Source organism: Lemur catta, chromosome 12 (assembly GCF_020740605.2).
Source record: "Lemur catta isolate mLemCat1 chromosome 12, mLemCat1.pri, whole genome shotgun sequence".
Classification (NCBI taxonomy): domain Eukaryota; kingdom Metazoa; phylum Chordata; class Mammalia; order Primates; family Lemuridae; genus Lemur; species Lemur catta.
The window spans coordinates 42212092-42237732 of NC_059139.1; the positions used below are offsets into that span (position 1 = coordinate 42212092).

General features: G+C 41.1%; 1 protein-coding gene across 2 annotated transcripts in view; it reads left to right on the plus strand.

Moving 5' to 3' along the window:
* Positions 1-23409: 23409 nt before the first annotated feature.
* Positions 23410-25641, plus strand: part of LOC123648509 (microtubule-associated serine/threonine-protein kinase 4-like) — a 287133-nt gene continuing 284901 nt past the window's right edge. For both annotated transcript variants that reach the window (XM_045566375.1, XM_045566377.1), the window contains exon 1: positions 23410-24065. In XM_045566375.1, coding sequence (XP_045422331.1) covers positions 23712-24065 — 354 coding nt within the window. In that variant the 5' untranslated portion in view covers positions 23410-23711. The remainder of the gene's footprint in view (positions 24066-25641) is intronic.

Genomic DNA, 25641 nt, shown 5'->3' on the forward strand with positions numbered 1-25641 from the left:
ACTTAACCCAGTATATCCAAAATATTTTCATTTAAACAATGACTAATGAGAATTTGCATTCTTTTTTTGTACTAAGTCTTCAAACTCCAGTATGTATAATATTTTGTACTTATATCTCAGTTCAACAAGCCACATTTCAAGTGCTCAGTTAGCCACATGTGGCTGTTGACTACATATTAGCACAGCCAACTGAACATATTTCCCCATGCTTCCCTACCCTCATTTTACCCCAATCCTAACTTTCAAATTGTCATCCTTAGTCTCTTATCTCCATAAGCAACTCTTTCAAAATGCTTCTGGGGCTTCATTCTCCACTCCATTCTATCTTTGCTCCATATTCTCTTTTTAGATCCTAAGGCTTTAAATACCAGCTGTATTGCTGATGACTCTCAAATTCCCACCTCCAGCCCAGAGCTTTCCTCTGAGCTCTAGACCCTCATATCTGATTACATATTCAACATTTCCTCTTGGATGTCTAATAGATACAAAAAATATAGTGTGATCAAAATAGGGATTGATTACCAACCCCTAGCATCACCACCATATTTGCTCCCTGTTGGTGATAAATGGCACCACTACCTACCCAGGTGTTTGACTAAAGCCCTCCCTTTCTCACGCCCCACATCCAATCCATCAACCAACTCTGTTGCCTCTACCTCCATAAAGTATCCCTATCCAAACCCCTTCTCTCCAACCCCACTGTTATAACCCAAGTCCAAGACACCATCATCTCCCTCCTGGATTACTGTAACCATTGCTTAACTAATCTCCTGCCTATGGTCCGTTTGCCATTTAGTAACCAGATTGGACTTTAAAGCACGAATCATATCATGTATCTTTCCCCTGCTTACAACTCTTCCATTGGTAATGAGGACATGAAAAGATGCTTGACATCATTAGTCATTAAGGAAATGCAAATGAAGTCCACAATGCGATACCATTTCATACCCACTAGAATGGCTACCATAAATAAGACAGACTACAACAAATGTTGGTATGTATGTCAAGAAATGAGAAGCCTCATATATTGCTGGTGGGAATACGAAATGGTGCAGCCACTTTGGAAAACAGTTTGACAGTTTCTGAAAATGTTAAACCTAAAACAACTATATAACCCAGCAATTCCTTTGCTAGGTATCTATCCAAGAGGAATGGAGGAAAACATGTGCAAATACTTGCATAAACTGTTCATAGCAGCATTATTCACAATAGTGAAAAACCGGAAACAGCCTACCTGTTCATCAACAGATAAGTGGATAAACAAATTGTGGTACACCCATACAGCACTGTTCAGAAATAAAAAGCAACAAACTGCTGACACGTGCTACAGAACCTCAGAAAACATTATTCTAAGTGAAAGAAGCCAGACACCAAAGACTATAGATTGTATGAATCCGTTTATAGAAATGTCCAGAAAAGGCAAATTGTTAGAGGCAGGATGTAGATTAGCAGTTGCATGGGAAAAGGAATAACTTTAAGTGGGCATGAGGGATCTTATTGGGAGGATAAGAATGTTCTAAAAGTGATTTACGGTGATGATTGCACACCATAAAAATCATTGAATTACACACTTGAAATAGGTGATTTTTAGGATATGTAAAATAAACCTCAATAAAGATTTTTTTTAAAAAAACTCTTAACTTCCCATTACTCTTAGAATCAACCCCCAAATTATCAAACTCCTTATCATGGCCCACAAAGCTCTGTATGATTGACTCTCTTTGTTCACTGTGTTCCGACTATGCTGGTCCTTTTTTCTACCACTCTAACAAGCCAAGTTCATCCTGCCTCCAGATGCTTGTTCCTGTGGTAGGGCTGGTTTTCCCCCAGGTCCTCGTGTGCCTGTCCTCTTCTCAACATTCCCATCTCAATCCCAAGAACTTCCCCAATGCCACCTGGGCTAAAGCAGCAAGCCCCCTCCCGCCACACCCCAAGTCATCCTCTGCAACTTTACTTCTGTTATCCTCTTCATGGCCATCACCAGCACCTGAAATTATCTTTGTCGCTAGATGCTTACAAGTTTACCACCCACCTCCTGCTGCTAGCCTGTGAATTCCCCGTGGAGGGACCTGCCTGCCTTTTAAAACAATGTGTTCAGAACAGTAAGTTCTGACACACAGGTAGTATATGCTGAACCAGAATAACTTGCTGAATCTTCTTGGGCGTTTTATTTAATCCTCTGAGCCTCGAATCATTCTTCTGTAAAAAAACAAAAACAAAAAACCCAGATAATAATTATATCTCTTTCTTACTTCATAGAACCGTTTGTGGGGCTTGAATCAGAACTCTGTGAACACTCACTGTACACAACGCTAGTTGTCACTATTTTATGAGAGGATTACCTCATGATTCCTTTGGCTCATTCTTCTGTCTACATATTTCAGGGTCAAGAAACTACTGTGAATGAACGACTGAGTTGTACGCTCTGTCTATACCAGAGTAAGGGAGACAAAGTGGGCACAAACAACCATCCTATGTCACGTGAGGAAGCCAACACTCCACTGATGTGTAGGATGTACAATGCCCTTTCCTGTCCCCTAATGCCATAAGTAAAAGAAGACCTCATATAGTCTCTCTCTGTTTGCTGGCCTTTTGCCCTTACAGTAGAAAGGAGGACAAGGACGGAGCACTTGCCTGACTTGCTGAGAGTGTAAAACCAAAAATTCCAAGTAGAGGAAACTGGACTTCAAAACTGGTTCATTTCAAACAAACCCCTAAACCAGTAGAGTAATAACATTTCACTGCCACTTAACTGAGCTGCTAAATAAGAACTTGTCCCTAACCTTTTCATTCTTTTCTCTCTCTCTTTATTAAATGTGTAACTTTGCTAAATATTCTCTTGGAAATTATTTCAACAGTAATCAAAACCCTTCTTTTTCTCAAACTAAAATACAGTTTCCCAACTGGCTCAGTATTTTTAAATTTTAATCTCCTTGTAAATTCTTTAGTGCAACAAGACTTTCTTGTACTTAAAATTGTCATTTTCTTGTTCCTTCTAACTTGAATTCTAGTTTTTCTAGGAACAAAATACTTTGTTCAAAATACTTTTCCCTTAAAATTTTGAAGAGCTTCCCTAGTGTCTGTGACCATGCAGCATTTCTGATGAGAAGTCTGATGCCAAATTGATTCTCGTTCTTTTATAAGTTATCTTTTTTTCTTCTCTTTGGAAATTTTCTCTTCATCCTTGGGGTATAGAATTTCATCAAAATGTGTCCATTCCAACCTGCTTAGCATTTTTTGTATACTTTCAATCTGAAAATGTGTCATTCAGCTCTGGGAATTTTTCTTATGTTATTTCTTTGATTTTTTTTTTCCTCCACCATTTTTAGTATTCTCCTATTCTGGAGCTCTTCTTAAACCATTCCCATTCCCTCAGTAATATTTTTTTCAACATAATTTGGGCTGTGGTTTCCTCTGCCAATGTGATCATATCAGCTTTGTTCTTTCAGAGTTTTTTCAAAATTTCTGATTTGCTAATGACATGATATTTCTTCTTTTCCAGAGTTGACAGTGTGTGTATTTGTAGGATGCTCGTGTGTGCACACATGCATGTGTGTGTATATTAGGTTGTTTCTTGGATCTGAGAATGGGAATTGGAATATGTAACCAATCTGCCATATCGATCCAGGTTTCCAAGTGGTCATTTCTATAAGGCTGGATTCTGCCTGTCCCATGTGTGGAAGCTCTCTGTTTGGAATTTCACGGGGCCTTCCTCAGTCAAACCTTTGGAAGAAGTATGATTTTTTTCTGGATGTAGAATGCAAAAATTCTTCCTTTGTTGCTCTGGTTCCGATATGTTATCCTTTTCCATTTTAGTTTGCTGCATTCCTTTTGGAGTTCTACTTTCTGTTAATATTTATAACTGTTCTTAACATTGTATTATTTTGTGTGGAATATAAATGCAGTTATCACAAAGAGAACAGTGTTAAAATTTTCATCCCATAATTATTGAAGATCTTGAAAAGAGGTGGTCCTTTTATCTAGCTTAGGACTGGAGGTAGGGACCTTTTTAAAGCATGTGGCTGGGCTCCTAAGAGTTAACCTTGTGTCAGCAATACCTTTATATGTTTTCAACATTTTAAGGGGAAGAAAGATCATTAAAGAAAGAAAGTGGTCATGCTCCTCAACTCCATAGTCCTGGGAACCAGTCAAAGGAATAATAATGTTCTAGCCAGAGTAATCAGACCAGATATGGCTAATAGATTTCAACTTGAGTTGAAATAATAAATGATTGATAGGGGATGCCTGGAACACAGCTGTGTTGGAAAAGATTTTGAGGCCCCATCTGGGTTCACCGGACAAAGTGTGATTTATGATGTCTGCCATGGTTATGAGAGGAGGTAGTGGTGGTAGCCATGCCATGTATTTTTAATCCCTGAATGAGATTCTTCTGATGAATGCAACTATTCATCCATGAAGTTGCCAGATTGCAGTCGGAAGATTATGGGCATGTTCCAACAGCATGGGGATAAGATGCTAATGCTATTTGGGCTGATTTTATTCAACTTGTAGCCAGAATGATTTCCTGACTTGCCAGATCCAGTAAGTTGGAGAATAAAGTATGTCATATCTGTACTCCCACTGCTTGATGTAAACTTAAACACAGGACCATAATGCATCCCAGTGCAGACACAAATAGGATGTTACGTGGAAAACAGGATGTTAGGCCACTTGAATTATCATTCTAATAAAAATCTTCTTGTGTCCTAGAAGGTAGGGATGGATTCTCTTTTACTTGCCTTATTTTATGCTTTGTGTATCAACAGAGAGATTTAAAGAAGAGAGTAATATTTACCCATAATACCTCTGCCGGAGACAAATATTGCTAATATTTTGGGGGTGGAAACTTCTAGAGTCTTTTCTATGTATATGTTGAAATTTAATGGGATCATATCATAGATCCTGTTTTTAGCCTAAATTTTTCATTGAACAAAATGTAGACTTCTAAGTTAATAAATATGGCTGTGGTATGGTATTTAATGGATCAATACTATTCTGTTGTGTGTATGTATCATCATTTATTTAATCAAACTCCATAGGTTTCTCATACTTTCATATTATAAACATTTTGATGAATACCCTTGTGAATAAATATTTGAGCACTTATTATTTCCTTAGAATAATTTTCTAGAAAAGCATTTGCTGGGTCAAATTTATGTTTTCCTTTTTATTCTAAGAGTTTTGATACTATCTTCCAAAAATGTATTAACAATATATTTAATAACTTTTGAAGAGAGTGACACAGAAACCACGATAAAGTTGCTATGATGACTACCCTGAGTAAGAGCCTGAACTACCCCATCCACACACCCACACGGTCTCTTTCTCTACTCCCTGATATTGTGTATCTCAATTGTAGACCATAATTCAAAACTGCAGCAGCCAATTCAGAAGTGGGTATGTGCACTTGGAGCCTGTGGAGTGGAACCAGGTATAATGACAGAGGGTTGCTTGATTCTACAGACCAAGCACAGTTCCAGCTGTCCCAAGACTCTTGAGCTCTCTGGAGGGACCAAGCATTCTGCCCCGTTTGTCCTAGGACTTGCAGGCTCATGTCAACAAATTATGCGGATCCCCTAGTTCCTTCTATTGATTAATCTCTGAGATTACGTGTAGGCCTGCAGAGCTTGGGAAACTGGGGAATAGAGGAGAAGTCTAGAGCAAGACTGAGCTACAATTCCCTGGGCGAGGGAGAAGGCAGAGCGGTGCCCCTCAGGGTGAACATTATGAAGAGAGTTGAGTTAGCAACCTAGTTCAGGGACGATTCAATCATCAGTGGGTCAGGACAGTGTTATTTTATCTAAATGTCTTTTCTTTATTCCTTCTGAGATACATCTCTTTTTATCTCATTCCATTATTTTGTTTTTCCTCAAAGGACTTTCTGACCTTGAAAAGGTCCCCTTTGTCATTTGTGGCATCTGAACAAGTGTTTAGTGTTGTACATAAATACCAGAATAAATGACTCATAAATCATAGTTAATATTATCTACAAACAGTAGGAAATTAAACCTCAAATAAGCTATATCTACACATTTTAGAGGAAAAAGTTGTCTCTGGTTCATTTTCAAATTATAGCCTATTTAGTGAATCCACCCTCAAAAATTGCATTCTTCCTATAAATTGTTGTGTTGGTACCTTTTTAAAACTAGTAACCAGAGCAACTAGGGCAACTACCTCTGCACATTGGAATGAAGGGTGAGCTGGAAGGCGCAGCAGAAGACTGTTAGCTCACATGATTCACAGGGCCAGTTTCCAAACACACCCAGCCTGAGTCCAGAGAATGAACAGTTATTATCAGTGATAACTGAATTTAGATTCAGACCTGGAAAATCTTGTGTGGCAGAACACACATACGCACACACCCCTCCCAAGAGACTAGGAAAAAATGCAATTTTCAAATTCCATTTGTTTTCTAAAAACATGTTAAAAAATTTTAAATTCCTTATTACTGAGCTATAAACAGATCTGATTCTTTTTTCAATACATATGAACCATGCTATATAAAGTTTGGAATTGTGCCATTTAACTTGACATCATTTTGCAAACACTTTTCAGTTTCACTAACTATTCTTCAAAAATATGACTTTTAATGACTGTATAGTTTTCCACAAAATAGATATATCACATTAATTTGATAAATTTTCAAATTATCTTTCTTTATATTATAATAAAATCTACAACAAACATTTGTGTACATAAATCTTTCTATGTATTTCTCATTATTTTCTTAGAATAAAAATTAGAATTGGGCCAGCCTGGGGAATTTTATTCTAAACATTTATATTTTAACTTAGTTTTTAAATTGATATTATTCTGTACATATGGATTGCCACCTACAGTTTTCACTTAGGAAATTGTGGGTACTATGCCATGTCATTAAATATTTATTGAAAACATTATGGTTTGCTTTAGTGGCTACATGATAATTTACCTTTTCAATATACCATCATTTATCCTTTTTAAAGCCATTTTCCTATTATTAAATAATCCAGCTGTTATAAATATTACCAGTGTTATAAATATTACCACTCTACATGTATTTTATTTAATTAAGAAAATAGAATAGAATAACGAACTTCCACATTTCATCACTCAGTTTCAACAATTATTAGCACATGGCTAATTTTGTTTTGCCTATAACCTCCATATCTCCACTCCGCAGTGGATTATTTTGAAGCAAGTAGCCCAGGACATTTTTGTTTCATAAGACACAATAGGAAAATGATCATTTGGAGCACATAACAGCCTTAGAAGATCCTTTTTGTTGGACATATCTGAAGTTTTTTAACTCAGTAACTTATTAGAAACTATTAGAAGATTCACAAGAAGTAGAGTGCAACATTGTTGAAAAAATATGGTTTTCAAATAAACACAAGGTTTTTAATTTTATGTTAGTAAATTGTAGGTTTCCTGATGGTCTGAAAGCAAAGGAGTCATCATTAGGATACTTTGGCCAAAAACTGTTTGAAATAGAGGAAATAGGTGTTGGCCTTCCTAGATAAACAAATATCACCTTTTGCATCTCCATAAATGGTTAAAAAATGTTAAAAAAATACCTAGAAGACTTATTTACTTTATAAGTTGCACAAAATTTTCTGTAATTTCATTTAATGCTTTTAGTGATGCAAGTAGGAAGAAAGAATAAATGTATGGTTCATATGAGGAGAAAAATTGTTCCATGCAGTCCTTTAGAAATGCAGTACCAGGCTTTTTGAAGTTTTGTGTGTCACATATCCACCCACTCTGAGCCATGTGAGGGAGACTAAAACTATAAATGCAGCCTTAAAATATTTAAGTACATCAGAGATCAGGTATCAGTAACAGACACTCCCCTTCCTTATAATCCAGCCGTACTCTCTCTGCACAGAAAACCGTCAGCCCCTTCTGTGTCCACACTCTCTGGCTTCCTCCTAGAAGCTCCTTCCCTAGTTTTTGTTAGTCAACAAATATGTATTAATTACCCACAGGGGATCCAACAAGATGTTAGGCACTTGCTTTTAAATCCTTTCATTCACAGTAATATCAGAACAAATTTAATTTTTCCAAACATGCGACCAATATTTCCTTAGTTCTATTTTGAAAGCATCCATTTGCTTTCTTTTTTCTTCCCTTCCTAACTTGAAGCACTTCGGTCTCTCTTTGAAGCAATCAGAATCAGCCTTCTTTTTCTCTCTTGTTTTCTTTAGCAGTTTTTTGTTTCCTTAATTATTTCTCCCACCATTCTTTTATTTTCAACATTTTTTTCTACAACATTGTTGTATTTTCAGGCTGCCAGCTAAGAATTGGTTGTTCTCACCTCATCAACCTCTCTATCTTCTTTTTCTCGTAAAAGACAAAAACAAAACACAACCAAAACAAACCACTGTCAAGGCCAGACATTCATTCCTAAGATGATTGCCTTGTTTTTCTGCTAGTGGAAAGTTTGCCCAACTAAGGTGACCTTATTTTATATCTTTTTAAAAAAAATTATAAGCTCTAACTAGGAAAGATAACTTAGGATGAGATTTGCTTTGCAGCCCGAGCCCATTTGGAAAGCAATTTTACATGTGGAATCATGATTCAGGATAGAGTCAGGTTTTCTCAAAAGAGAATGAGACAGACGGAGAGATGCCAAGATGGAGAACTTTCTTCTAGTTTGGGGAAGAGTTTGTCCCAGGGCACTCATGCTGTAATTGTAGAGGCACTATATGTCTATATTTTTCTCTCAATTTCCACTAAGATTTCGGGTGGGGGTTGGGGTATAAAAGGATGAGTTCTAAAAAGAAGAGAGCTAGAACTTGTGGAGAATTGCTTTAACAGTGGCCTGGAAAAATAAGTGGTTACAAATATTCCTTAATCAGGAATAGCCAAAAGTGTGTAAATCGGGGAAAGTGGTCCAGAAATTTGAGGTTTGTTTCTTGGGAGGATAAAGGGTAAGTTAATTCTATTGAAACTCAAAATAAACCCAGGATGAAATTAAACAGTGATTAACAACAAAGATTATCAGAAAGGAAGACATAATTGTATCAAGTGTCTGACATTTCTTTAAATCACATCCTAATTATAGGTCCTATTTAAACAGAGCAATTAGTAATATTAATAAATATTTGTGCTTGTCTGCTTTAATAAAGAGTTTTCCTTTCATGTAGAGAGGCATAATTACAGGGGAAAACATACTAATCTTTCTCATTTAATAATGCCTATGGGACATCATTTCGGGGAGCAGCAAAGCCATAAACACCACCAACACTCTGACAGCTAACACTATTTATAGTTTAAATGTTTATAGTCTAAGTTCCAGTAATGGAATAGAGTTTTTAAGGATTGACCTTAGAAACCCAAATTTATAAAATGATAGAAAATGTCAAGCCAACTAAGACATATCTAAGTTGCTTTTCTCCTAACAAAGAATCTTCAGCAAATATCTTAAATGATATTATTCAATCACTTACTACGTGCATAACCCATATAATTGTACATTAATAATACTTTTGAAATATCATCTGATGTATTTTTTGTTCCTGAAAAGTCTTAGTTGTTCTGTTTCCCCCCATTATATCAAGGTATTTATTGGTCAGAAAATGGAGAATACAGTCTAGAATAAAGCTATTCTCACATTCAAGAAAGTTTTTGAAGTTAAGAGCAGAGAAAATAGTCTGAAAGTCACAACATTTTTGATTTTTAAGAGCCAGACTCTTGAGAAAGAATAGGTTTGGGTAGAGTCTCCCAACTTGGCTTCGTGTATCGAGTGCTATGGCCTGAATCAGCATGAATTTAGAAATTTTCTAGTCTTCTGTACCACCATAGGATGACTATAGTTAACAATAATATATTACAGTTTCAAATAGCTAGAAGGTTATCAAATGTTCCCAACACAAAGAAATGATAAATGTTTGAGATGATGAATGTGCTAACTACCCTGATCTGATCACTATAGGTTGTCTGTACTGAAATATCACTATGCACTTCATGAATATGTACAATTATTATTTGTCAATTTAAAACATGAAAAAAAAAAGTAAAGAATTTGTGCCATGAACTGTCAAGAAGGCCCATGTCTAATATGGCTTCCGGGTGGTAGAACAGCAATGACTGGGGGAGATGTCCAGGATCTGCCCACCACAGTAGAAGTGCAGGTAAGCAGCTGAGAGCAAAGGGGGGTGGCTGGCAGACCTGAGCGAGGACAGAGATACTTCAGCTTGTGTGAGTCCACAACTGTAGGCCATGATGGGACCTCAGCTGCTAGCAATGGATGCAGTGAAGATAGAGGTTGACACTCAAGATCTACACATGAGCAGAGTCCAGAGACAACAACGGACACCATGGGAAACATCCCCTGCCAGGACGGCAAGTCAGCACCCCTGGAATCCAGAACATCTCTACAGAAGGCAAAACCAAGTGGAATGAATATAACCCTGGATTTGAGCATGTTAAGAAAAAGTGTGTGTGTGTGTGTGTGTGTGTTTTCAGAGATGGAGTCTCACTCTGTCACCCAGACTTGGAGTGCAATGGCCTGATCATAACTCACTGTAACCTCAAATTCCTGGGTTCAAGCGATCCTCTTGCCTCAGCCACCTGAGTAGCTGGTACTGTAGGGTGCACCAGGAGTGCACCACCATGCCTGGCTAATTTTTCTATTTTTTGTAGAGACAGGGTGTTGCTATGTTACCCATGCTGGTCTCAAACTTCTGGCCTCAAGCGATCCTCCTGCCTCAGCCTCCCAAAGGTGCTGGGATTACAGGCATGAGCCATTGCATCCAACCTCCCTCTCCCCCCAAAAATGTTTTAAAAATAGAAGGAACTGAATGACACCAATAATGGCAAGACCAAATCTGTTCTTAGAAATGAGGAGCAGATAATTAATTTCAGTTAACAAAAAATAGTTTTAACTTTATACATCTGACTTTTGTAACTATGTGAAATTCAAATTTGCAACTTAAATAATCCCTGGCCATAAAGAATTTATAACTTTAGTGAGACCTTAATACCTAAAAGTGTTTTAAAATGATGACCCAAGACCACAATAAAAGGGGTGTCAGAGATGTGTCTGCATGAAAGTTATGCCTTTCAGATCTGACTTTATTTGGCCCCCACTGCATTTGTCTCCTCTCTGCTCCTTAAAACAGGAATTTATATTGATTTTGGTGACTCAGAGACTTTGGTTTCCTTGCTTTTTCTCTGATTCTTCTTTTCCTTTACCTTATATGTTCATATGCCTTTGGGTTCTTGCCTGGGCTCTGTCTTTCTGACTCCAGCCCCGGGGAATCTCATAATCTCATGCACACTCAGGGCTTTCACTATTGTCTGTGAGCCACTGACTTCAAGTCTAAATCTCCACCCACTTCTCTCTCCACAACCCCAGACTCACATGCTCAATCCTCTCTAGAACAAATCTGCATCTGTATCCCACTACCTATAAAAACCAGTGTTTCCAAACTTATCTCACTGTGGCACAGGGCCTGGCACAAAATAGGTGTTCAAATATGTATTGTAGATATAATGTATTGTAGATGTAATGTATTGTAGATATAATACATCATGAGCACCTGCCTTCTCGTCCATCTCCGGCAGCCTGTAAATACCTCGCAAGCTGGGTTCGTGTCTTTCTCGGAGCCTATTGATTCCTCAGCATCCAGCACAGTGTCTGTCACTTAGTAGATGCCTCAGTTAATGTTTCTTGGATGAGTGAGGGTAGAGAATAATTTCTTTGAAATTTAGAGAAGTGAGAGGTGGAGGTAGGCTTGGGAGGTCAGGGAAAGAATTTATGGAGTATTCTAATTACTGTTATTGCATAACAAATTACCCCCAAAACTTAGTAACTTAACCATTTATTTTGCTTGTGATCTGAGAGTTGGGAATTGGGGAAGGAGTTGGTGGTCTGATCCTGGGATGTTGTCTGGGGGTGCAGTCAGCTGAAGGCCTGGCTGGGCTGAATGTCCAAGGTATCTCCCTCCTTGAAAGGCAGTTATGCTAGAGCTCAGTTGAGCTGTCACTGCCGTTGTCTATATGTAGTCTCTCTGGTGTGGTAGTTTCAGAGTCTTTGGACCCCTTATATGGTGCCTCCCTTCCCCCAGAGCAACATTCTGAGAAAAGCAGGTGGAAGCTACAGGGCCACTTCAGACAGAACCTTGGAACTTATGCAGCAACTCTTCTGCTGCTTCCTATTGGTTAAGTGCAAATCCTTAAGGTCTACGCAGATTTGAGAAGAGGGGACCTAAATCCCACCTCTCAGTGGGAGGAGTGTTAAAAAATCAGAGGACATGTTTAAAACTGCCATGCAGGGGACTGGATTATTAGTTCAGTTTTGTCAGATAATAGATTTTGTGTAGTTGTCAGACTTTAATGGGCAGGTAGCTCCTGTTCCTACATTAGGCAACTGATTAAATAAGTACAATAAATCTTTCTCCAAGCAATATAATATGTAAGATCATGGTTTGAAATTAAAAAACTGCAATTGTCGGAAGAAGACACCAAGGGGAAGCTCTTTTCAAAATTTCTCCATTGTCTCTCTTCCCTGCCACCTGCTTAATAAATATCATATTTGGATCCTTCTATTAGATGCCACCGTAATTGTGAATTTTTTTCATTTTTTCTTTCTGAAAGCCACTTAAGAAAACATAACAATAACAATGAGAACAATCACCACCAACAGTTGAACTTCATAAGATAGTATGGATTTTACCCTATTCAAGAAGAGCTCTTGGCTTTCCCTATTGGTAATCCATACTTCCATTGGTGTGAACAGGCAGAGCTGTGGAAATCACTCACTGTTTTTATTTATGGTTCATTCCATATCTTTGAAACTAAGTTTACATCTGGTGTTGGTAGGTATTCATTACCTTCCTAAAATGCCACTTAGACTGATTGCTTGGGGAATAGATGGCAAAGAAGGGGACATTTTACACTCAGATGGTCGATCCTATTCATAAAATGCTATGTTTAGAAGTTCGCCTATATTCATGGTGTATACTATTAATTCCACTCGTGGGCCAGGCTGACTTTCCTGGGCTTCTTTGCATCTTTCTGTTTTAAAATAATCTTTATCTTTTTTTCTAGAGTAAAGCTTTTGTGTTCTATGAAATATTATGCATGTTGGCAGCAAGACATAAATAATGAACCATCTAAAGCAACATTCCAGCTAGCTCACACAATTTGAGAGGCTTATTTATACTGGAATTAAAAAAAAAAAACAGCACAACACATGCTAAGGGGGGAAGAAACAACCCACTAGAAAATGAAAAAATAAAGAAAAAACAAGTCTTTCTTCACAAGGAACATCCCACATATGGATGTCTGTGAGACTCAGAAATTAGTCCTAGAAGTTGCGAGCCAAGTCTTCTCTGAGGTGCTATTCTTTCCCCCAAAGAAGTAATAACAGGTATATATAGAGAGAGCTATAATGCCCTTCTGTTTGGGAAATGAAAGTACTTTCAAAACAATCTCATAACATTGTGGTGGAGGAAATGATGGCAGGTTTTATATTACCCCCATCATACAGGTGATGGAGGCCCTGATAAATGGAGTCAGTGCAAAGTCACAAACAGAAGCTAGGCCTTCAGTAGTTAAATGAAAAATATGTTTCTCGTTTGCTCAACCCTTTCTTGTCTTCCAGAGGGAAACTTCCCCATCGGTTTTAACCCTTACTCGTTCCTGCACAGACATGCGTTCTCCCACTTCCAAGAGATAGGGCTCCTGGCTCAAGTTTTAAATTTGAATCTTATATTGCAAAATGATGTCACAAACAATAAGTGCTAAGATCAAAAATCAAAAAATTTCATTGAATTTTTAGAAGCCAAACTTACAGAAGCCAAAAGTAAAATGTTGGCTGCCAGGGGCTGGAAGGGGAGGGGAAAATGGGGAGTTGCTGCTCAACGTATGTAGTAAAGTTTCAGTTATACAAGATGAAGAAGTTCTGGAAAGCTGCTGCAAAACATTGTGCTTATAGGTAATGATAACATACTGCACACTTAAAAATTTGTTGAGAGGGTAGATCTCATGGCATGTGGTTGTTTTTTTCACCACAATAAAAAACTTTAGTTGGAGTGTACCCCCCTGCCTCAATGACAACAGTTTTATGATCATAAACTGATCTACTACAATTTTGGGGAGTACAGTGGTACATTACCATTGGGGGGGTTGGTTATATTTTCCCTTGACATCTGACACAAGCTGTAAATAATCTCCCCAGAAAGATGCACATCCACCATGACATGGGCTCCTGAAGCCACATCGTCAGTGGTTCCATAAATGCCTTGGTTAAGAACCCAAGACAGTAGGAAGAGCATGGACTGGAAAGAGACTTTGGACCAAATCCTAGCCCCCCCCTTACTGTGTGACTTTGAGAAAAACTAATTAATTTCTCAGCCCTAATTTCTTTATTTATAAAATGGAAATTATACCCTGGAATTGGGGTTATTGAGGAGATTAAATATATAGTGCACATAAAGCATTTAGCACAGTGTCTGGCATATAGAATGTGTTTAGTAGATGATAATTCTCTTCCCTTACAAGATATTTAGTGGGAAAGTGACTCTGACGTTTGGAGCAGCTATCCTGAAATGGATGATCAGGCCCACATCTACCTGATGGCTGAAAACATTATGCCAGGGGGCAGACTGGTACAATTAATTAGGGGCTGGAGCATTTTAAAGTCTAAATCATTTTGGTTTGCCCCGTTAGCCAAATCTTTTGACACTCCTGTATTATGATGGTTCCGTGTGGTGTGAATCCTATCTTCCCAAGATAGAATGTAAAGCTCCCACATTTCTCAGTTTCCTTTGCCTCCAGGGTGCAGTCATGTGACTTAGGTTCTGCTAATCAGATGCACATACAGAGATGCAGATACCGAAGTGATTCATGTGAGGAAGCAGGTGGAGTACAAGACATCAATTTTGCAGGCACAGATGGTGGGAAAGGCAACATGGTTCTGGAACTGTGAGGAGCAGCAGTTCCCTTCCCTGACAGTTCTGCACTCAGGTTCTGGAAGCTCACTCCAGAGCCTGTTTCTTCAGTTCTTCCAAAGACTCAGTAAGCATTCTAATATCATTTCATAAAAAACTTCCGACTTAAACCAGATAGAATAGATTCCACGGTAGGCAACTGAGAACATTGACTTTCACAGTGCTGAAATGTCCCACCATTTCATTTTATCTTCCTCCTTGCCACAATTCCCTTGTTCCCTAGTTCTGCAACAAGACAAAGTGTAATAAAGGGTCCTAATATTCTTACATAACGATAAAGTTTACATAACAATTGGCCTTTCCTTAAATAAGAGGCACAGACTTTTCCCACCTGGACTAGGGAACCAAGTGATGTCTTTGGGATGCCTGCAGGGAAATTCTTACAGCTTTAGTCTCAAGAGTTCCTTCTAACCTATTCACATCACATGCAAGCAGTGCTTATTACTTTGGCTGTTTTAGGAAGGCAAATAGTTGGGAGGAAACTACTGTGAGCATGACAGAGTAATAGTGGTTTAAACTGAAGCTTTTTATGCATTTATTATTTTTATTAAAATGAGAGACTCTTCAGGAACAAGGCTACCTTACTACATAAACAGATTTTTTTCCTCCTAAAATATTTTGGGTTCTTTTGATCAACCTATCTATACACGTCTTAGACTGAGTAAACTTTTTTTTGTAAACGTAGACTTTTAACAAAGATTCTTCAAAGTCACGTGGTAGCAATAGTCTCATCAATTCATTGAGTATTTTTCTGGAACTGCTGTATGCCAGATGCTGTATACTGGGTAAGATACAGTATGCTCTTTTGCCCTTAAGACTCTCATAACCTAGTAAGAAGACAGACAACTCCAACGTAGTGTGGTGCCAGGATGTGTTTCTGCCAGCATTGGAAATAGTCTTCTTTCTGCCAGTGCACTCTTTTTCTTAAGTGTTTTAACCTCCAGTAAGAGGGAGATCCCTTCTTAAACCTGAAATGTTCATGGCTTGCTAAAATTTGCTGAAAGCAGCACCCTTATTGAGGTCAGAAATACATCTTTTAATATCACTAGTAGCTTCTGAAATGCATTCAGATGTCTTCTTCCCACCTGGACTGGGTGACCAGCGGATTTAGGTCAGCCTATCTGTATTTTGTAGGGTTCCTTGGTGGCAAGCAATGGTGGACTTTAGCCAATTCAATCAGAAGGAAGTTTTATTGGTAGCTCAGGAAATGCAAGGAAAAGCTGGAGACTAAGACTTGGAAAAGTACTGGAACCACAGGAGCTCTGGATCTAGTTAATGGGAGCTAATTGACAGTCTTGTCCAGATACTGCTGCCCTTGTGTTTTTCTTTTCAAGATTCAGAGTCCAAGAATAGTCCACTCCTGGATTGATAAAGTCAAGACTGCTCAAAAGGAAATACCTAAATCCTTAAGAATCAATTGGGATGCTCTTACCAAAGGAGAGCAGGCTAGATATAGAGCAGCCAGATTCCGAACATACCTACCATTATGTTTATGCTCCAAGTGTGGTTCCCATGGTACTCACCACCGACAGTTTCCTGGGTGGATGTTGGCTTAGTGTTGTTCTTACCTCAAGCTTGGCAATTTGATGAGGGGAAGATAGGAGAAATTATTTTCCTTGTGTAAGGAGAAAGGAGGTAGGGAGGAGTTGTAGTTCTCAATCTTGGCTACATTAGCATCAGCTAGATACTTTTGCTTTTTAATTATTTATTTTTAGATAATTTTAGGCTTAGAAAAAATTCGTAAAAAAAAAAAAGTAGAAAGAGTTCCCTAATTTCCTTCACCCTGCTTCCCCTAATTACATAATTATAACCATAAAGTAATTATCAAGAACAGGCAATGAACATTGGTACAATATTATTAACTAAACTACAGACTTGATTCTAATTTCACCAATATTTCCACTAATATACTTTTTTTTGTTCCAGGATCCTACCTAGGATCCAGCATTGTATTTAGCTGTTACTTTTTAGTTTCTGTAATGGTTCCTCACTCTTGCCTTATCTTTCATGGCCTTGATACTTTTGAAAAGTACAGATTAGTAATTCTGAACAATGCCCTTTGTTTGGGGTTTGTCATGTTTTCTCATGATTGGAGTGAGGGTATGGATTTTTGTCAGGAATACCAAAAAATGATGCTGTGCACCATATCAAGGGGTTCAGGATGTTGGTAAGTCTTACTAAAAGTGATGTTTACATGGTTAAGTCGAGGGAGGTCTGCCAGGGTTCTCAACTGGAAACTTACTATCTTTCACTTAGTATTGGTAAGTTTCTTGGGGGAAGTACTTTGAGTCTATGCAAATCCTTTTCTCCTCAAACTTTTGCCTGACAATTTTAGCATACATTTCTGGGTCTCATCAACTCAAAGCAATTATTGCTGTGGTGTTCCCCTAATGGTGATTCTCAATTTCCCTTTCTTTATACAATTATTAATTGGATCTCTGTTGTGAGGAAGAGCTGTCTACGCTTCTCTACTTACTTTTTAATTCATTTCCTTATTTATTTATACAACTTTGGGTTCATGAGTATGCATTCTATTCTATGACTTAAAACGCAACACTATCATTATTTATTTGTTGCTCAAATTGCTCCAGCTTTGGCCACTGAGAGCTCCTTTAGGCTGGCACCTGCTTTCTTCCAACGAGCTCCCATCCTTTTAGAGCATTTCCTTAATTTGTGGCACCAAGAGTTATTCCAGGCTCTTATATTTTCCCTGCCTCAGTCCTAAAATAAACCACTTCCCACCTCGAGAACTTGTTAAATCCTTGTGTCCATACCCCAACCCAAACCAATCAGATCAGAAGATCTTGGGGGTGGGACTCAAGTGTCAATAGTGTTTAAAGTTCCACGGGTGATTCCAGTGTGCAGCTGAGTTTGGGAACTAGTGGCCTAGAGCAGTACTTTTCTAACTTTAATGTGCCTCTGAAAGCCCTGAGAATCTTATTAAGATTCTGATTGAGAGATCTGGGGCAGAGACTGAGAATCTGCATTTCTCACAAGCTCCTACATCGGTTTATTGTGTGATCACACTCTTAGAGGAAAGGGTCTATGAGACATTATCTCCTCTTATAAAGTACTCCTAAGGTTGCAAAGTGGCTCAGGACTTTGGAAAAAATCGCTATCTGCTAGGTTACTATTCAGTATCATTTTATTTTCTAATTAGTTGAAGTTAATGGTGGATGGAACTACTTGCCATGTAGTGTAGACAGAGTCAGGGAGATTGCTCAAAGAATTGAAAATGGAAAACAGAATCATTTGACTTTGAAAGAAAAACTTTTTAATGAATAAAAACGAGTAAATGGGTTTCTTTGTCTTCTATTTCCTCAATAGGCAAAAAGTACTGAATAAATCTTTTGGAAAAAATGAAAAGTGATAAAGGAGCATTTCATGCTGAAAGCATAACAGAAAATTCCCAGATGTGAATATCCCTCTTGGAAAGACAAATGCAAAAGACTGGAGTCTTCTGTGGGAAATAGGTCACCATTTTGAATATTGTTTAAACAGAATCCTCGAGGGAACATTATCCTCAGTTCCTTTTGTGTATTAGCTCAGTTTTTCCAACTGCTTTTAGAATAGCTGCATATTCCTGTCCAGCTGCTGGGCTGCCTTTGTTTCCTCAAGGTGGTTGGTCTCCAGCAGAATAAGAACAAAGAGGTCCAAAGAGACCGTCCAGATCATTCTAACTACCTTCTACAGAGCCATGCATGAGCACCCACAAAATGGCTCTTTGATCTCCAAATTAGGATTATCTTCAGTAAACCTCAAGCTTTAGGATACTTTATATTTGCTTGGGGTGATTCTTAAAAAATACAGATTCCCAGTCCCTTGAGTGGGACCAGGGAACCATCATCCCCTGCTTCCCCAGTGGTCTGATCAAGTGTTCCACATACAACACGGTCAGAAACATTGATCTAAGAGATCACATCAGCAGCATACTCCTGTTTGGGCTATCACAGGCTTGTTTTAATTTGCTAACATAGCTTAGTTTCACATCCTTCTCAACAGCTAGGCCAGAGAATCCAACAGCTGCAATTCACATTATTACCCTTTCTCCCTGTCCTTTTTGACCATCATTTAAAAATTCTGAGCTAAGTGTGGTGGCTCATTCCTGTAATCCTAGCACTCTGGGAGGCTGAGGCAGGAGGATCACTTGAGGCCAGGGGTTTGAGACCAGCCCAAGCAAGAGTGAGACCCCGTCTCTACAAAAAACAGAAAAATTAGCCGGGTGTTATGGTGCATGCCCACATTCCCAGCTACTTGAGAGGCTGAGGCAGGAGGATCACTTGAGTCCAGGAATGAGAGGTTGCGGTGAGTTATGATGATGCCATAGCACTCTAGCTGGGTGACAGAGTAAGAGTCTGTCTCAAAGAAAAAAAAATTCTGTTACTTATCTTCTAGAACCTTCTACTAGAACCTTTCCTTTCCTAGAGCCTCAGATACAAACAAAAGCTTGAGAGGCTACAAGGGTTTTTCCTCCTGTCTGGCTGGTCAGAAACTGCCATGGTTTGTATCATGCTACGCCCTCAGGTATAAATCAGGCACCCCAAAGTAGGCTACCTCAACAGCCTCTGTTTGATGGATTTCTGTCTAAAAATTCTGTCTAAAAATTATACTTCATTAGTCAGGGGGAGCATCATTAATAACGATACTAAAAGTAACTTATCAAAGTTGGACAATATCATATTCATAATTCAAAGATAATCTGATATTTAAGATTTTTAAGTGCATTAAATAGTCAGAAACATTTTCCTGTGATTTTGCAAAAATTATTCAGAGATTATGATGCTCTAATTTCATGTATAAGAAAGGACAATTGATTTCAGTTTTATTGTATCCTGAACTTACTGCTTGGGAAGAAAGGTCATGACACTGTGAATAGACTAAGGGTGTGATGTCTTGTGCTGGAACAACCTCCATCTCTCAGAGACAGAGCTTGACATTCATTCAGAACTGGTCTCGCCCACATGGCAGAGACTACAGAGACTCCCAGAGGCGATGTCTCCCATCATTTCTGAGAACAACATAGAAACCTGAGCAAGTGTTCAATCACAAAACACAATGAAGACGTACTGGGTGCCCAGGAGTGCTTGTCCCTGAACCAAACACCTGGGGAGCATGTTCAACAGAACGTATGGAAACTGATTACCTTGGAGTAGGCTGACCTTGTCCCTCCTAGTCTGTAGGCTAGTTTGGTTCTATCATGTGACACTATACTATTGGCTTTTTAGGAGTTATGACTATGTTATTTTTAATTTGTCTGGCTCCTGCCTATAGAGACACTGCAGGAAAAAAAGCTGTGCTTTCACACCCATCTCTGGTCCCACGTTTATGAGAAGTCCTCCTGGAGGGGACACTTTTCTGGACATCAAGGAAAATGTTTATGATTTAATTATTAAGATAGGACAGCTGAACTGAGAGATTTAGATAAATCAAAACTGATTTTGGTTCAGTGGTTTGGTCATACCCCAGGATCTGTCCATGGGTCTAATTGGGACACTTTGGGGGAACTATCCTGAACTGCTGATCTTCTTTTATTTATAGAGTCATCCTTTGAGTTTGCCCAGTTCTGGTCTGAAAACTCAGCCGGAACTACAGTCACATTTCCTTCACAGGCAGATGTGGAGAGGATCAGCTATGCTCTGAAAATGCAGGTTTCAAAGTTGAGTGTGAAATCCATTTAGTGGATCACAAGTACCATCTTTATTTTCAATAAAATATAATAAAGATTTCAGACTGCTTTGCTTACAGGAAGGGTATTGGTGAATGAAATTTTATTTGTATTTGTATGTATGCATATGTGTCACGAGATGCAATGTGAAATAGATTTCTTATTTGGGGTTAAGGTTTTAAAAGTTCAAGAAATACTGATCTAGTATTTGACTTTGATCTACAGGGGTTAAGAGCACAAATGCTGGGGCTCAATGTTCGAGTTTGAATCCTGGCTCCATCATTTGCTAGCTGTGTGATTTGGGGCAAATTCCTGCCCTGTGCCCTAGTTTTCACACATTTCATAATTGTGATATGAGAAGAATAGTAGGAGCTATCTCAATAGGTTGATATGAGGATTAAGTAAATTAACATTGTAAAGTGCTTGAAACTTTACCTAGTACATAGTAAGTGATTTATAAATGATTGTGCAGAAAAAAGTCTGTTCCTCAAGTATATTCTCAAGTATTTTACATATTTAATCAAGACAAGGAACTTCCTGCCCTATGGATATTTATCATCTAATATATACATACATACTTGAAAAAGTTGTCTGTTCTGAGTGGCATTATACTGGAATGCTCCCAGAGTGCCTTGGAACCACATTGCTGGGTTCAAATCACAGCTCCACCACTCACGTGCTGTGTGAACTTGGACAAGTTATTTGACTTTGCAGATCCTCAATCTCTTAATCAATAAAGTGGGACTAATAGAATCTATCTCATAAGGTTGTTGCCAGCATTAAATGGGACCATCCACAGAAGATGCAGAGGGCTCAAGCAATAATTCCTATTGTCATTCTTACGGTTATTCAGATCATGCCTTTTCTTCTTCTTCTTTCCTGATATAATGAAAAGCAACCTCTCCTCTTCTTTTATGTGAATGGCTGAAGTGGTCATTTCAGTTCGTCTGTGGTGAATCAACCACATAGGGGCTCAGATAAAGACCAATACTCATGAATAGGAAAGTAATTGTGAAGCCCAGGGTTGGATTCAGACCGCCCCACTGTGCTCTCTCTTCAGTCTTGCTCTCACAACTTAGCTAAGTCACTAGACTCGTCCTTTTTCCTCAGCAGGTCTTCACATCCCTGTGGATAATTCTGAAGTGTCACAATGCAAGCCTGACAGCCGGAGGCCGTTTTGCAGTACAGCCCTCTATGGCAAGAGGGTCACATCATGTTTCCTTCCCCTTCATCTTGGGGGGAGGAAACCGATCAGGACAATGCTTGCTGTCCAATATGATGAAGCGCTTTGTATGATGTATCACTTGTAAATACCATGATAGAATGAAAGGGCTCATTAGCTGAAGGGGCCTTCAACTTGAGCCCTTCAGTTCTTAAGGACCTTTGGCAAAACTGTAATGACAAAGAGAAATCTAAGATTCCTGAGCACCCCTGAGCTTGAGGACATGCTACTATTTTTCTGTAACTCTTTCCTCCTCTCCCATGGCACACTGTTCTTTGTAACATTTACCATGGCTTTTACAAATGGATAATGGAGCTATATTATGCAGCATCAATCTCTCGCTTGACCATAAGCTCCTCAAGGACAGGGGACCTGCCTTATTCATCTTTGTATCCCCTGCCAGCCCCTGGCACACATCTCAATCTACGTCTGCGGAATTGAAGCTGGTTGAATTTATATCTCAGGTTACAGTGGCGGAGCTCAGAATGGGAATAGAGCTGAAGGCAAGTGAGAAATCATTTATTTCCCATCGCTGAGCTGAGTGCTGGCTTCCAAGGAAATTCAAGTTATCCCAAAGGCTGCATCTTCCAGTCCCAGGGAGGACCTTAAGGAGATTCTATCGATGCCTTTGGTGAAAGTTCTTTCTTCTAGTTCTTAGAGGAACTAAGGAAAATGAAGCACCCCATCCTGCATCTTGCTCATTTACAATCCAGGGTTAGGAGAAAGTAAACTGGAAATGTGCACTCTTTCCACCTTCAGCTTAGCTGATGTACACAGTTAGGGCCACAGAGCCCCTTCTTATTCTGCTTGCTCCTAATTAAATACAGGGCCATAATTTATCTTCCTCCTTTTCAAAAGGTTCAAGTCTTTGACTTAACTTTTTAGTTTAAAACAGAAATAAAGGTAGAAAATGGTCTGTTGAGAACTTTTCAAGTGTCCAAGCCAAGCACTCCGCCTAAGTCGTATATATATTTGCTCTAATCCTGGTCACAGCCAGACAAGACCGGTATTAATGTCTCCATTTATTAATACAATTGAGGAAACTGAGGCCCAAGGAGGATAAACGGAAATCCGGGACTGGCGATCAGCTCCCTTTGGATCCACTCACTATACCACGGAGTTTCTCCCTTTAACCTCCAGCACGCTGGTGGGTGCGTGTGTGCGCGCGTGACTGTGCGTGTTTCCTTTTCTTCCCTATAAAGCCGTCCTTCTGGTTAGTTTTCTTGATTCCACTTTTCGGAGACAAAGTCCAGTTCTTCTCCAAGGTCTCATCACCCCCTTGCCGGTTCCCTCAGGCGTCCCAAGGACGGCCAGCCACTCCCCCGCTAAGTTTGGAGTCCCGGCGCTTGGCTCCGGTTCCCGGCTCCCGTCCCACCCTGCAGGTACCCGCGCCGCGTCCCTGTCCCGCGTGCCCGGCGTTCCTGCGGGACACAAGGGCCCGCGCCTCAGCCCCGCCTCCCCTACCTGACGCCCGCGCGGCCGGGGGCGCCACAGCCTCCGCCCACCGGCGCGCCGGCCCAGCCATTGGCTCCCCGGGCTGCCCGTCTCCTCCGCCCCGTCCCGGAGGCAGGTTTCGCCGGAGAAGCCGCAGTCCCGGCGGCTCCGGCGCAGCGCGGGAGCACCGTGGAGCGCGGAGCGCGGACCCGAGCGGGCATGTCCCCGCGCTCGGGAGTCCCCGTCGACCGCCGGGCCCAGGTGGCTGCTAACTTGGCGGCGGGCTCCTGCGGCCCCGTCGCGGCCATGTAGTCGCCGGCGGGGCTCCCTGCAGCCCGGGAGCGGCAGTGCGAGTGAGCCGGCGCCCAGCAGCCCGCGGCTTCCCCCGGAGGCGCGGAGTGCGCGCCGCGCCCCCGCCGCCCCTCGGGCAGCACTTTGGCCCGAGAGGGAAATGGGGGAGAAAGTTTCGGAGGCGCCGGAGCCGGTGCCCGGTGGCTGCAGCGGCCACGGCGCCCGGACTCCCGCCTCTGCGCCGGTCGCCGCGTCCTCGCCGGGTGCTTCCTTGGCCGAGTCCTCCTCGGGCTCAGAAACTCTGTCGGAGGAAGGGGAGCCCGTCGGCTTCTCCCGCGGGCAGCAGCCGCAGCCGCCGCCGGGCGGCGCCCTGGGCGTCCGTCTGCCCGCCGCGTGGGCTCCGGCGCGCGTGCTGCTCGAGCGTGGAGTCCCTGCGCCGCCGCCGCCCCCCGAAGGAGCTGCGCCGCCCGCGCCTGGGGGCAGCAGCGCGTCCCAGGAAGAGCAGGACGAGGAGGTGGGCCCCGCCTTCCCCTGGCTCGCCCCCTCCAGGTCCCGGGCGACCCTAGCTCCCCACTTAGCGCGCGGGCTGTGGGCCGGGGCGCGCCTTGTCCTGGAGAGCGGGAGGGACCCCATGCGCTCTGCCCCGAGCCCCTGGTAATGACAGGAGCCTCCCTGTGGGTCATTGACTTCCCTGTGGCTGTCGCCCCCGTGTGTGCCTACATGCGCTGCCTAATGGTCTGCTGTTAAAATGTCAAAGTAGCAGACTCCTTAGTGTCTGTATCTTGCTTTGATCGGTCTGTGAATGGATGCGATCTGGACGCCTGGCATATTCTCACAGCTAAGATCTGATTTCCAAAGTGGGAGTTGTTTCCCACCGAATCGCTTGGGACAAGGGGGACTGTATGTTGGGGATGGAGAGGCGAGTGGGATCGCTAGCCGCGGAGTTTCATGGCGGGGTTTCAGTGTTGCCAGCCTCCTGGGGTCTCCGGCGGGTGTTTCTGGGGTGTCATGGTAGCATCTGTCCCGGGAGAGGAGGACTCCCCGTGCTCGGCCGGCGGCGGAGGCATGCGCGCCTGCAGCTCCCGTTCGGACTTGTTTCCAGGGTGTCTAGATGAACGCTTGTCACCAAAGCGAATAGGAAATGTCCCATCTTGTTCAGGGGATGTGTCCTTCTTAGAACTTGTGGGTGGCTTCCTGACACACTGAGCATATGACTTTGGTGTCCTCCCGGCTGTTGTCTTTGGCATTTTTTTTCCTGCTTTTGGAGAACAGTTAAGGAAGCATAAGGTTCTTCGTGTCTTTAAAATTGTTTGCTTTGGACGTTTCTTGTGGGGAACTCGTCTTGATCAGGCAGGGCCATAAATAAAACATCACCCTCACATAGCCTCGTTGTGAAATTAATTCCTCAGTGCCAGAGTGGTATTTCCCTGATCTGATGGGGTTAGCTTTAGTCAATAATTGCCTTTGTCCCTTAGAAGCAAGTGGCGGCCCCCCGGGTCCCCAGCCTAGAAGCAAAGGCTGGATCTGGCACAAGATGAGAGGAGGCCAGTCCTAGCCTGGCAAAGATGGAACAAGCCTTAGCGGTCATTGGCCAAGCCTCTGGCAGTAACCATGACCCATTCCTGAATGCCCCCTCCCCCATTGCAGGATCCTGACTCCTGTTTTGGATCAAGAATTTTGGATGGATCTGAAGTTCCAGATTGATCCTACTGTCAGGATGTCGGGAGTTCTCTGAACGTTTAACCACTCACCGAGTTATGTCCTGGGAGAGATGACCAAACCTTTTCCTACACCAGCATTCCTTGCTGGTTACATCTCTCTTTGAAGATGCCAGGCATGTGCCAGATGTTTGTGCTGTGACTTTTGCTTCAACTTTCAGTGATGAGCACACTGTCACTGGGAAGACTAGGGGTATACCCTAACTTAATGATTTACCATTAGATTCTAATTTATTATTGTTACTGGTAGAGAAGATGGTAGAGTCAGTTGCCTGTTTTAGCTATAGGAGGGTGCTCTGCTGTAAGAGATACGGTCTTCGGGGACAGTCAGGAACTTCTCAGGTCTGATCCCAATTCTGTAGTTGACTTATT